Here is a 13,333-nt window from a genome sequence, read left to right on the forward strand (position 1 = left end):
GAGAAGGACGAGGAGATGCAGGGGGAGAGGAGAGAGGGAGGGGTACAGGAAGAGGAGAAGTAGGAGAGCGAAGTGAGGAGGAGAAACGCAAGCAGCAGATGGAGGAGGTGAGAGGATGGAGCTGTGACAGCCAGTGTTGATAATGCGTCTCACCTTTGCACTGGAAGCGGTTGAGGGGCGTGGTGAGCAGCAGGCGGTCGGCCATGTCAGGTGGTCCAGTACAGCGGGCGATGCCAGGCTCCTTGAAGCCAGCCTTCACCCACTGGGACAGCCAGCGCAGGTCACAATTACAATACAGGGGGTTGGCACCCAAAGCCCTGGGAAACAGCGAGATATAGGAGTTATGCATCTAGTGTTCACATATGGAAGTGCAAGAGTATATGGTGCAGGCAGGCATGTGTACATACAGACAGTCTGTAAACACGCACTGGTCTGGCGTGCACATAACCAGTAGCACAAAGCCAATTCATACATTTAAAAAAAAACGTTTGCCTTGAACTTTCATTGCCTTTAATAAAACAGAGGATCTTCGTTCATGTCTAGTATCCCATATTTTTTTGGTTAAACTTCTTCCGTCTCTCAAGTCTCTTTCAGTGCAAAACACCCAAACTACAGTATTACTACTTAAAACAAGAGGCAGGAACCAGAGAGAAAGTAACAAGAGGAGCCACGTGATGTATGCCTCTTCGTGGTTATAAAATGGCTTCCTGTGGGGCCCACGCTGTTCTCTTGGCGCTCCCAACACAACACTGCTCTTCACTGGACCTCTATTCTGTCACGTCACGTAACATGGACGCTGTATAAAAGCATGGCTGTGACTCTACGCTCTGTTGCTCAGATTGTCCGTGTGTGTGTGTGTGTGTGTGTGTGTCGTGTGTGTGACTATATTACTATTGTGGAAGACCACACACTACTATCACACTCACAGATGAGACAGAGATGTCAAATGGTTGAAGGCTCCCTCTGGTATAGTTGAAAGGTCATTTCCGTGGAGAGTCCTGAAAGAGATTGAAAACAAGAAGAGCGTCAGCGATGGGGGTGATGGCTGATGGACATCAAGCCCTCTCATTGTTTCTCCACACCCGGAGGGTCCCCAGGCTCCAGACCTTTAGCATGTTGCTAACCCTTTCAAGGCCCTGCCGTGTGAATGCAGTGGGCAGTGGTGGTGTGTCTGCCTCTGTCTGGATTCACATTCCATTAGACGTCTCACACACACACACACACACAGTAGACACATGCACCACACACACGGACACATAATACACACGCACGCACCACACTTACACCGCCCCTCTCCACACCCACACTGCGTGGCGTGTCAGCTCTGTGAAGTGATTTCCCTGTCCCGCAAGCCCCAGGGCCCCGCCCCCACCCACAGGCCTGCCACAGTCAGAGGGGATCCAGAGGGCCTGACAGCAATAGAACCCACCAACCCACCGACCCACAGGACAGACAGTCCTACGCCTTTCAGCATCTGCCAGACGCACCCCGGGGAGATTCTGGGTAATGAACAAGTGACAATGATGGCTGCCTGGCAACTGGTGACTAGGTAGGCCGGAGTAAAGAGAGAGAGAGAGAGAGAGAGAGAGGGGGAGAGAGAGAGTGAGCGGGAGAGAGAGAGAGCAGGAGAGAGAGAGCAGGGGAGAGAGAGAGTGAGCGGGAGAGAGAGAGAGCAGGAGAGAGAGAGAGCAGGAGAGGGAGAGAGTGAGCGGGAGAGAGAGAGAGAGTGAGCGGGAGAGAGAGAGCAGGAGAGGGAGAGAGAGAGCGGGAGAGAGCGGGAGAGGGAGAGAGAGAGCGGGAGAGACAGACAGAGAGAGAGAGCGGAAGAGAGAGAGAGGGAGAGAGAGAGTGAGCGGGAGAGAGAGAGAGACAGACAGAGAGAGAGCGGAAGAGAGAGAGAGAGACAGAGAGAGAGAGCGGGAGAGCGGGAGAGAGATTACTCCTGGAGGCAAATCCTTTCTAATACAGCCAGAGATTGGGACTGGTGCTGGACTACACTGTATAGACTGACTGCTGGGAAGAATCCAGATCAGGTTAGCAGGGAACTGGAGCTATTATACAGGAAATATATTAGGATTGGTCTCTTCTCCATCTCTCTCTCTCTCTCTCTCTCTGCCCCCTTTCTTTCTCTCTGTCTCTTTTTTCTCTCTCTCTCTCCCATCCTCTCTCTTTCGCTCCATCCCTATATCTATGAACTGGGGGGCCTGATGGCCCTGTGGGGCTCTCCTAGCCCAGGCCCTGACGTATACATGTAGACTGTTGTGTTCCAACAGTCACCTCCTGGCCCAAGTTAATAAGCAGTGTTTTCAGCTCCATCTTAACAGCCCAGAGGAAGCAATAGAGAAGAAGAAAGAGCGTTTAGCTTCTGTTTTCTATGTTTTATTTATTTGGAGTTGTTTTGGAGCCGGGGGAGGAGGGGAAGATGGATGACAGGGAGGCAGGGAGGCAGGGAGCCAGGGGGCCCATTTATCACACTGCACACTGGGCGGAGGGGAGGAGGAATGGGGGAAGAAGAGAAGCAGAGGTGAAGAAGAGGGAGACGAAAGGGAGAGGAGAGGATAGGAGAGAGGGAAGAGGGGGAGACGAGAGGAAAGGGAAAGGAGAGAGGGAGAGGAGAATGAGAGGCAGAGGAAAGGGGGAAGAGAGGCAGAGAAAAGGGGGGAAGAGAGGCAGAGGAAAGGGGGAAGAGAGGCAGAGGACAGGGGGAAGAGAGGCAGAGGAACGGGGGAAGAGAGGCAGAGGAAAGGGGGAAGACAGTAGAGAGGAGAAAGGAAGGAGTAACACTTACAGGAGACGCAGAGATTTAAGGCCATCAAATGCGTGTACTTGGATACAGCGAATCTGGTTGTAACTCAGGATCCTGTCATTCAAAAGAGAGGAGACAGTTATAATTCAAACGGATGGGAACATAACACAGTGTGTGTGTGTGTGTGTGTGTGTGTGTGTGTGTGAGTGTGTTTTATACGACTATAAAAGTGACTAAGGCCACTGTGTCCAGCCCGGTGTGGCCAGACAGCCGGTCGGCCGTGGCGCATCGTCATGGTAACTCACAGAGTGGCGAGCTGAGTCATGTTGCTGAAGGTCATGGAGGCCACAGTGCTGATGCTGTTGTTGCTTAAGTCTCTATGTGATACCAAACACACAACAGGACGCAAGGTCACTTCAGGGAAGAACCAGAGCTGACAAACACCTTTAAAGTCCACAGAGACAACACAGAACTGTCTCGCCCTGACACAAACCCAAATGGTCAGTTTCAATGTTTCAGTAAATAATACACAATATCCTCTGCTGCAAAATATCTCAATACAATTGAGATTGTTTTGGCATTGTTAACATTATGCAGGACCTATGACCAGCGAGGAATATACAATGATTTAACTTGTGATTTGACTTGGAATAGACACGATACATACACAAGAGACAGTTGCTTAAGTGTGGACAGTTCTTTGGGGATGGACATCAGAAGGTTCCCTTCCATGTATCTGAAATGAGGAGGGAGGTGAAGGCATTAGATCCTGGGGTTATATCAAACATGCAGACATACACTCCACCACTTCAAAATCACCCAATCACTATAAATCCCTTGGTTATGTCCTGAATCATGGAAGAGCATATTTATGGAACAGCTCATCCACAAAGGAATGATGTAGCATCAGTTACACAGCGAATCAATAGATAATCAGGACTATGCCAGGGCTGGAGGAAGGAGGCCTTTCCTGTAATGGGTAGGGAGAGTGTGTGGAGGTGAGAGTGCCTGTAGGGGTGTGTATGGATGAGAGTGTGTGTAGGGGTGTGTGTTGGTGAGAGTGTGTGTATGGGTAAGAGTGTGTGTAGGGGTGTGTATTGGTGAGAGTGTGTGTAGGGATGTGTATTGCTCAAAGTGTGTTTAGGGGTGTGTATTGGTGAGACTGTGTGTAGGGGTGTGTATTGGTGAGAGTGTGTGTTGGGGGGTGTATTGGTGAGGGTGTGTGTAGGGGGTGTATTGGTGAGAGTGTGTGTATGGGTAAGCTGTGTTCTTCAATGAGAGAGAGAGAGAGAGAGAGAGAGAGAGAGAGAGAGAGGGAGAGAGAGAGAGGAAGAGAGAGAGAGAGAGAGAGAGTGTGAGAGAGAGGAGTGAGAGAGAGAGAGGGTAGAGAGAGTCGAGAGAGGATAGGTAGAGAGAGAGAGAGAGAGAGCGAGAGAGAGAGGGTAGGTAGAGAGAGAGAGCGAGAGAGAGAGGGTAGGTAGAGAGAGAGAGGGAGAGAGAGCAAGAGAGAGTGAGAGAGAGGGTAGGTAGAGAGAGAGAGAGATAGGGTAGAGAGAGAGAGAGAGGATAGGTAGAGAGAGAGAGAGAGGGGGTAGGTAGAGAGAGAGAGAGAGGGGGTAGGTAGAGAGAGAGAGAGAGAGAGGTAGAGAGAGAGAGAGAGAGAGAGAGGATAGGTAGAGAGAGAGAGAGAGAGAGGGGTAGGTAGAGAGAGAGAGAGAGAGAGGGGGTAGGTAGAGAGAGAGAGAGAGGGTAGGTAGAGAGAGAGAGAGAGAGCGAGAGAGAGAGAGAGGGTAGGTAGGAGAGAGAGAGAGAGAGAGAGAGAGAGAGAGAGAGAGAGAGAGAGGGTAGAGAGAGAGAGAGGAGAGAGAGAGAGAGAGAGAGAGAGGGGTAGGTAGAGAGAGAGAGAGAGGGTAGGTAGAGAGCGAGAGAGAGAGGGTAGGTAGAGAGAGAGAGAGAGCGAGAGAGAGAGAGAGGGTAGGTAGAGAGAGAGAGAGAGAGGGGGTAGGTAGAGAGAGAGAGAGAGAGAGAGAGAGAGAGAGAGGGTAGGTAGAGAGAGCGAGAGAGAGAGAGAGAGAGAGGTAGGTAGAGAGAGAGAGAGAGAGAGAGAGAGAGAGAGAGAGGTAGGTAGAGAGAGAGAGAGAGAGAGAGAGAGGGTAGGTAGAGAGCGAGAGAGAGAGAGAGAGAGAGAGGGTAGGTAGAGAGAGAGAGGGTAGGTAGAGAGAGCGAGAGAGAGTGAGAGAGAGAGAGGGTATGTATAGAGAGAGAGTGGAGAGAGGGTCTAATAGTCTGTCGGAGGAGGAACAGCAGATGTGTTAGCTGTCAGGGGCTCTCATAGACCCTGTTACTGCTTCGCAACATCGTTTGTCTTTTCTCCTCCCTCTCTCCTTTCCCCGGCCATCGCTCTGTCTATCATCTCCCTCTCTTTACTCCTCCACCATCTCTCACTTTCTCTCGCTCTCCTTTTCTCCCTCGCTCATCTTTCTCCACTATCTCTCTCTCTTTATTCCTCCACCACCTCTCTCTTTCCCTCTCGCTCTTTCACTCTCTCTCTCCACCCTACTCTCCATCCCTCCACTTCGTCCTCTAAGGTGTGATGGTAAAGTGGCCAGGCAGTGTGGTGTTAATGCAGCAGTCTGTCAGTGGCTGTGTGTGCCCTTTTCCATCTCCCAGAACACTGAGCCGTTTGGTGATGACGAATTCCCCCTGTATCCCCCGACGGCACGCCTCCCTGACCTTCAACTATGGAGCTACCCGGCCTCACCCGGCCTCACCCGGCCTCCTGGCAGACACAGCATCCCTCTCAACCGACGGGTTAAACATCTGTTCCATCTATTTCTGACATGAAACTATTGAATTGTCCTTCTGAAACATGTTTGATTTCAGCCCCGAGGATGACCTATACTCTGGATAATAGTGAGGAAGGCCAGACCCAGGCTAGCCAGTCTGAGGTGGTGTGTGTGTGTGTGTTAAAGAGAGAGAAAGGTATATATGGTGTGTGTGTGTGTGTGTGTGTGTGTGTGTGTGTGTGTGTGTGTGTGTGTGTGTGTGTGTGTGTGTGTGTGTGTGTGTGTGTGCGTGGGACTCACAGCTCAGTGGTGTCCTTGGGGATGCCTTTGGGCAGAGTGCGCAGCCCCCGGTTACTGCAGCGCACCACTGTGTCTGAGCATGTGCACAACTCTGGGCAGCGAGACACCGGAAAACACACATTCTCCTCAGTGCCTGCAGAGAGGGAGAGGGAGAGAGGGAGAGGGAGAGGGAGAGGGAGGGAGAGAGAGAAAGGGAGAAAGAAAGAGGGAGAAAGAAAGAGGGAGAAAGAGGGTGGGGGGGTGGAGGGAGAGAGAGGGAAGGAGAGAGTGAGAGGGGAGGGAGACAGAGAGAGTAAATAAGACTAAGTCAGATGGGTGACTCCACTTACTCTTACTCTCAGCACTATTTTAAGAGCCGTCCCATTCACATTAGAGGAGTAGCTCGAGAGGGGAGGGTGGAAATGGTTTGTGATAGACATCTCACAACCCGGCAACACTGCCAGAATTTACTCGGCCCCTTTGAAAGTAGAACTCTATAAATGAAGCCCAAAGTGGAGGGGGAATCTGATAATTGCGCCACCACTTCCCAAATCTCTCCCCCAGCTGCCTTGCCTGGCGGGTCGAAATTCAACCATTATTACAGTAAACATTTAATCATAATAAGAGATGCAGAAAAACAGGAGTTAAAGATCAGCCACATAATATTGTTCTTGGCCTGAGTCTCCCTCCCTGCTTCCCTCCCTCCCTCCCTGCTTCCCTCCCTCCCTCCCTGCTTCCCTCCCTCCCCTCCTCTTTAATCTAAGGCCTGAGAGATGATATCTGCAAAGGCTTGAATTGCACCCCAGATGAAAAAGAAACAGGGAATTAAGACACTAATGGAAGGTAATGAAGTCTGAGGTCTGCTCCAACAATAACACACACAGCACTGCCTGGGTCTGGGACTGGGGCTTGGCTGCTGCTGCCTGCCTAGAGAGGCCTCGGGTCTGGATGGGACGGAGGGAGAGAGGGATGGAGCTAGTCTAGTCGTAATCGCTGACTCACTTTTACATGTTGTTGATTGGGGGGACGTCAAATCTCCACAAAATGTGTTCCCCGCAAATCAAAACAAACCCACCCCCCCAAAAAAAATATTCTACCTTCATTGAGATACACCGTAAGTGTAATTGAAGTTACTGTCGTGTAAAAATAGAAGGAGTGAGTCAGTGTGTGTCATTGTAGCTGCAGCTATGTGGACCTTGAGGTGAAGGGATACAGAGTGCACTAAACCCTCCGCCCGCTCCCTCTTGTTAAGCATGTAGCTTTCAGGGCTAAATGAAACCTTACAATGGTCCATCTGTGGCCTGCTATAGCTATCTGAACAAATAAAGCTAGAGAAACCCCATGCAAGGAACTTTATTGCCACAACTCGACTGTCTGGGTTAGGGACTTACAGTATATAGACTGTACATCACCATTACAACTTACAATTGGATTGACTATACGAGAACATTTTTGGAGCAAATCCCTACAGTCCTTAAGAGTTGAAGTGCTATTTTCCCAAGACCCCGGAGCATTTGACAAGAGGCAGAGGCAGAGAGAGAGAGAGAGAGAGAGAGAGAGAGAGAGAGAGAGAGAGAGAGAGAGAGAGAGAGAGAGAGAGAGAGAGAGAGAGAGAGAGAGAGAGAGAGAGAGAGAGAGAGAGAGAGAGAGAGAGAGAGAGAGAGAGAGAGAGAGAGAGAGAGAGAGAGAGAGAGAGAGAGAGAGAGAGAGAGAGAGAGAGAGAGAGAGAGATAGCGGGTCCCGGGCTCAGCCAGACAGAAGCCACACCGCAGTTCCTTTCTGGAGTTAAACTTTACAGCCACAGTTCAGTTTCGCAGACCTCTCTCACTCTCTCGCTCCGCAGGGGAAATGACCGCGTCCTCATAAAACCCACACTGACGTGAGATAATGCGGTCGCCTACGACTACTGTTCCATTTTGCCTCATAGTTTCTACTCCCTATCTCAGACACATACTGGAGTTAATAACTATGTGGGTGGACAGTGTGTGTGTGTGTGTGTGTGTGTGTGTGTGTGTGTGTGTGTGTGTGTGTGTGTGTGTGCGTGTGTGCGTGTGCGTGTGTGTGTGCGTGCGTGTGTCCCGCATGTCGCCGTAGACTACAGAAGTTCAGAGACATGGAGGTGAGGGGGTTGAGTAGACTCTGAACTCAGGGTCTTGGGCCTATAGCTAGTAACAGGTGGAAGCAGCAGATTTCGCGGTGCGTTTTACGCAGCCAGTGGGATTTCATGGGAAGTAGGTATGAACGGCTTGTAGATGGATGTAGACGGGTAGGCGTGACAATAGCTGAGACAGAACTGGAGCAACTCCTGCTAGAAGTCAGGGCCAGGGGCCCCTGGAGACAAAGCCTGGTGTCATAAGACCCTTTACAAAGTGCCTGGGGCCAGAAAACAGAGGTGTTGTTCAATACTAGTGATGGAAGGTTAAATGGATGGGGTGTGGAAGAAACAGGGCCAGGCTTGTGAGAGACATAGAAGGTGTGTGCGCGCGTGCATGTGGGGTGTATGTGGCGTGCATGCAGGCACGCATTTATGTGTGCACCATACCGTCGCAGGTAAAGTCAGGGTTAGCCACGTCCTGGATGGGGATCTCCTTGAGGAAGGCAGGTTTCTGGCAGCGAGGGTTCCCACTCACAACCCTGGTCTTCTTTAGCCACAGACCCAGCCAGGCCAGGTGGCAGTCACACACATAGGGGTTGGACAGCAGGTTACTGAGGGGAGAGAGAGAGAGAGCGAGAGAGAGAGAGAGAGAAAAAGAGAGAGAGAGAGAGCGAGAGAGAGAGAGAGAGAAAAAGAGAGAGAGAGAGAGAAAAAGAGAGAGGGGGGGAGAGAGAGAGAGAGAGAGAGAGAGCGATAGATAGATAGAAAATGTGTCAGTACATGACAGTCAGACTCACTTGGGTTTCAGGTTTGTAACCTTTGACAACCAACGTACAAGACCAGTGTAGACCAGACTAGGTGAGCTGATCACTGAAGAGGACATTACACACCGAGTCATCTAGTGACCTGTATTTGACCTGGGAAATGGTGGGAAGAAATGATACCTAGCATTGAGCTGCCATTAGTGGTGTTTAACTTTTCACCCTCGAGTGAGTTCCACTTAAGCACCCGTAGACACAGTGACAGATAGTAAGAGCAGAGTCGAATGTGCCTCCAGGGATGACTCACTCAAGTCCAGATGGGAAGCGGTTCAGTGTGTGTCCCTGTGTGTGTGTAGGACTGTAATGTGGGGCCGGTAGTGACTGGAAGGCTAACCCAGCCCACAGTTTACAGGGATAAGCTGGGAAGGCCTTTCTTTTTTGAGAACAGAAGAGCTGAGGCGACTCCTGTGCTATCAAAGCCCACAGTGTGGATTCATTATAGGATGTTGACCTTACAATGCACCGTCATCCACCCGGCCTCACCGCAGAGATTTGGGTCGATCCACGAAATGGATACCTATTGATTCCCTTTGATATGTTAAGTGGAAATCCACCAATATTGAATTGAAAAGCCCGTTACATGTATATTGAATGAATTGCACTAATACAGACCACATGGAGATTTCAATGAATGCGAAGTGCCAAAATTCAGCGTTTTGACATGTCCCTCCGTCAAGCCCTGTGTCCCTTCTGGGAAGATTTCAACCCACTTGTTCCCAACATTTATCCAAGTTTCATCATCATTTTAAAAAGGCCAAATTATTTTGCTGCTTAAACAGAGTCCTTTCTGAATATCATTATTTATATTAACGCGATTAGTGATGAATTGACGTCTGTTCAAGGCCAACCCTGTTTTTCAAACAATTTACCCCTTAAAAACGTCTTATCATTCCACCCAGTGAAATGATTGACAGCAGGTGACATCGTTTGGGTCCTCCGAACAGCATGGTGGAAAAGGAAGAAAGTTTTCTGTCTCTTGTGGTCTATTTATACTTGTTTTATCATCTTTGACTGAGGTGGTCGAGCTCAACACCAACCCTGTTCACTCAATTAATGTCAGGAGAAAATGTTATTTGATTTAACTTTCATTATGTGTGGGACATTATGTAAAATTCCCAATTTCATGAACACCATGCGGTCCCATGCTCCTTCACTACATATGGAGTAATGGCCGATCTTCACTAGTTTGATATGTGAGTGTATTTGTACAATCTCAAACATGCTTTTAAACAATAGTTCGACAGTGACATAAGTGACATAAGTGTCAGTAACACGGTTGACAGACAGTGTGGTACGAGTGCAGATAAAATGCTTTTAGTTCATAGGACTGTAATGCCTGAGATGGGAAAATATGGTTTTCTGTAGGCGAAACAAATCTACCATGCAATCGAATGTTGATATTTGAAAGTATTTATTTTTTAGTTTGAAGTTTGCATGTCTAAAAGGCACCCCTTTCGTGGAATGACCCATTTAACGCCATACGTTCTGTCTTTCCCCCCCGCCATAGAGTTGGATTTGAATCATTACTTGTGTATCCCCCCGGTAAACAAAGTATTGTCATATGTATTTACTATGAGAAGAGAAGATAATGAGAAAATACATTTTCCATTGCTTTGTATCTCCAGGCAGGCAGATGCTTTTATAAAGCACAATAACACAAGTAACAGAAAAGTACAGAACAGTTTAAGCCAATATTATTAATGAGACACAAAATGGCAAGTCAAAACATAAATAAAAAAGAAGAAGCTATTTGTGTTGCGATAATCATGGCAGCCCCCGCTCTTCCCCCCACCCCCACAGAGTAACCTCTGTCCTGACTGTTGTCTTTACCCAACTGGTCCCACCCACCGGAAACACTTGCTGCCTCCCGGCTCTAATTTAGACCTGAGAGAGGAGAAAAGAAGAGAGATCAGGAGGCCGCTCTGGCTCAGCCTGATTGACTGTTTCTCTGCTGCACTTGTACACTGGGATAACAGCTGGGCAAACACAGTGCTGTGCTGCTGCCTGGCCTGGCCTGCTCTACGCAGTGCTGGTTCACAACCCAGACGGTATTTTTAGGCGGGCCGCACTGAAACGGATCCGGCTGTGTCAGCCGCAGGGTAATTAGAGAGCTGGCAGACCACAGCAGCGCTTTCACTCTCCTCTCCCTCCCTCTCCGTGAGAGTCAGGAGGGAGGTGGAGGGAGAGATAGGGGGAAAGAGAAGGAAGGAGAGAGAGATAGGGGGAAAGAGAGGGAGGGAGAGAGAGAGAGAGAGGGGGAAAGAGAGGGAGGGAGAGAGAGAGAGAGAGGGGGAAAGAGAGGGAGGGAGAGAGAGATAGGGGGAAAGAGAGGGAGAGAGAGAGAGAGAGGGGGAAAGAGAGGGAGGGAGAGAGAGAGGGGGAAAGAGAGGGAGGGAGAGAGAGAGGGGGAAAGAGAGGGAGGGAGAGAGAGAGGGGGAAAGAGAGGGAGAGAGAGAGCGAGAGCGGGAGGGAGGGACAGCGAGAGAAAGGGAGGAAGAGGGAGAGAGCGGGAGGGACAGCGAGAGAAAGGGAGGAAGAGGGAGAGAGCGGGAGGGACAGCAAGAGATAGGGAGGAAGAGGAAGAGGGAGAGAGCGAGAGCAGGAGGAAGGAGAGGGAGAAACCTCTGGCATTCTAAACATGAACATGACTCCGTGTACGGGTTGCATGTGAGGTGCTGGTGGTGCACGTCCGGAAATGTCAGCCTCTAATCTTTTATTCATCTGATAAATGTTCAGTTATTAATACATCCTCTCCTGGGTGGCGATGGGTACGAGGCATAACACTGACTCCCACAATGTCTTTTCAATAGCAGCATTAGGTCTCTTCACATGTCAATACCGATCACATCTGACAGTCTCATCTCAGACATGACATAACTTCCTCGCTATCGACAAAAGTATTGCACCGTTTCAAATCATGTTCCACTGCAATGTGAGTCGATATTTGTAGAGCAGCCAAGAAGGACAATTCTCATGCTGTTGCTAGTTTTGGAAAGATACAACTATATTTTTTTGACGCTTCAGAGGGCGCGGGGCGCATATAGCAGACTATGTGTAGCTTGATAGCAAGGGTCGAGAGACTGAGACAAAACGAAAATGTAATTACCCAGACCATCTGCAAGCACTATTCTAAACCCATAGAGAGCTGTAATTGCAGATAAAACACTGGATGTTGTCTGTCTTTCCAGACTGGGATGTGTCAGTACTAGAGAGGACGGCGTGATCCCTCAGATGGTCAGGTGGTAGGAAGAGCGGCGGGAGAGGAGGAGGACGGCAGGTAGCCTCACGGTTAAGAGCACTTGGCCAGAAACGGGAAGGGTCGCTGGTTCGAATCCAGAGCCGACTAGGCAAAATATCTGCCGGCGTGCCCTTGAGCAAGGCACTTAACCCTAGTTGCTCTGGATAAAAGTGTCTGCTAACTGAATACAATGTAAAAACCAATGTAAAATGAGGTGATAAGGTGGAAGACAGGTGGGGAGAGAAGGAGGGAGGGAGATGGAGAGAGAGAAGGAGGGAGGGAGATGGAGAGAGAGAAGGAGGGAGGGAGATGGAGAGAGAGAAGGAGGGAGGGAGATGGAGAGAGAGAAGGAGGGAGGGAGATGGAGAGAGAGAAGGAGGGAGGGAGATGAGGCTAACATGGAGAGGGTGGTGATCACACAGACAATCAGGTGGTGGATGGAGAGAGAGATGGAGAGAGAGATGGAGAGAGGGATGGAGAGAGGGATGGAGAGAGAGATGGAGAGAGATGGAGAGAGAGATGGAGAGAGGGATGGAGAGATGGAGAGAGAGATGGAGAGAGAGATGGAGAGAGGGAAGGAGAGATGGAGAGAGAGATGGAGATGGAGAGAGAGATGGAGAGAGAGATGGAGAGAGAGATGGAGAGAGAGATGGAGAGAGAGATGGAGAGATGGAGAGAGAGATGGAGAGAGAGATGGAGAGAGAGATGGAGAGAGAGATGGAGAGAGAGATGGAGAGATGGAGGGAGAGAGGGATGAGAGAGATGGAGAGAGAGATGGAGAGATGGAGGGAGAGAGGGATGAGAGAGATGGAGAGAGAGATGGAGAGAGAGATGGAGAGAGAGATGGAGAGAGAGATGGAGAGAGAGATGGAGAGAGAGATGGAGAGAGAGATGGAGAGAGAGGAGAGAGAGGAGATGGAGAGAGAGATGGAGAGAGAGATGGAGATGAGAGGAGAGATGGAGAGAGGGATGGAGGAGAGAGATGGAGAGAGAGATGGAGAGAGATGGAGAGAGAGATGGAGAGAGAGATGGAGAGAGAGATGGAGAGAGGGATGGAGAGAGGGATGGAGAGAGAGGATGGAGAGAGAGATGGAGAGAGAGATGGAGAGAGAGATGGAGAGAGAGATGGAGAGAGAGATGGAGAGAGGATGATGGAGAGAGAGATGGAGAGAGAGATGGAGAGAGGGAAGAGAGAGATGGAGAGAGAGATGGAGGAGATGGAGGATGGAGAGAGATGGAGAGAGAGATGGAGAGAGGGATGGAGAGATGGAGAGAGAGATGGGATGGAGAGAGAGATGGAGAGAGGATGGATGGAGAGAGATGGAGAGAGAGATGGAGGAGAGAGATGATGGAGAGAGGGGAAGAGAG

General features: G+C 49.8%; 1 protein-coding gene across 1 annotated transcript in view; it reads right to left on the reverse strand.

Annotated features, from left to right (window-relative positions):
* The window catches only part of LOC112220467 (slit homolog 3 protein-like), a 212,308-nt gene that overhangs the window by 25,596 nt on the left and 173,379 nt on the right, over nt 1–13,333 (reverse strand). Inside the window, exons 19-25 of the mRNA XM_042302888.1 lie at nt 8,354–8,517; nt 5,833–5,965; nt 3,414–3,482; nt 3,052–3,123; nt 2,789–2,860; nt 927–998; nt 154–317 (exon numbers count right to left, since the gene is read on the reverse strand). Of these exons, the coding sequence (XP_042158822.1) occupies nt 154–317; nt 927–998; nt 2,789–2,860; nt 3,052–3,123; nt 3,414–3,482; nt 5,833–5,965; nt 8,354–8,517 (746 nt within the window). The remainder of the gene's footprint in view (nt 1–153; nt 318–926; nt 999–2,788; nt 2,861–3,051; nt 3,124–3,413; nt 3,483–5,832; nt 5,966–8,353; nt 8,518–13,333) is intronic.

Source organism: Oncorhynchus tshawytscha, linkage group LG21 (genome assembly GCF_018296145.1).
Source record: "Oncorhynchus tshawytscha isolate Ot180627B linkage group LG21, Otsh_v2.0, whole genome shotgun sequence".
Taxonomy (NCBI): Eukaryota; Metazoa; Chordata; class Actinopteri; order Salmoniformes; family Salmonidae; genus Oncorhynchus; species Oncorhynchus tshawytscha.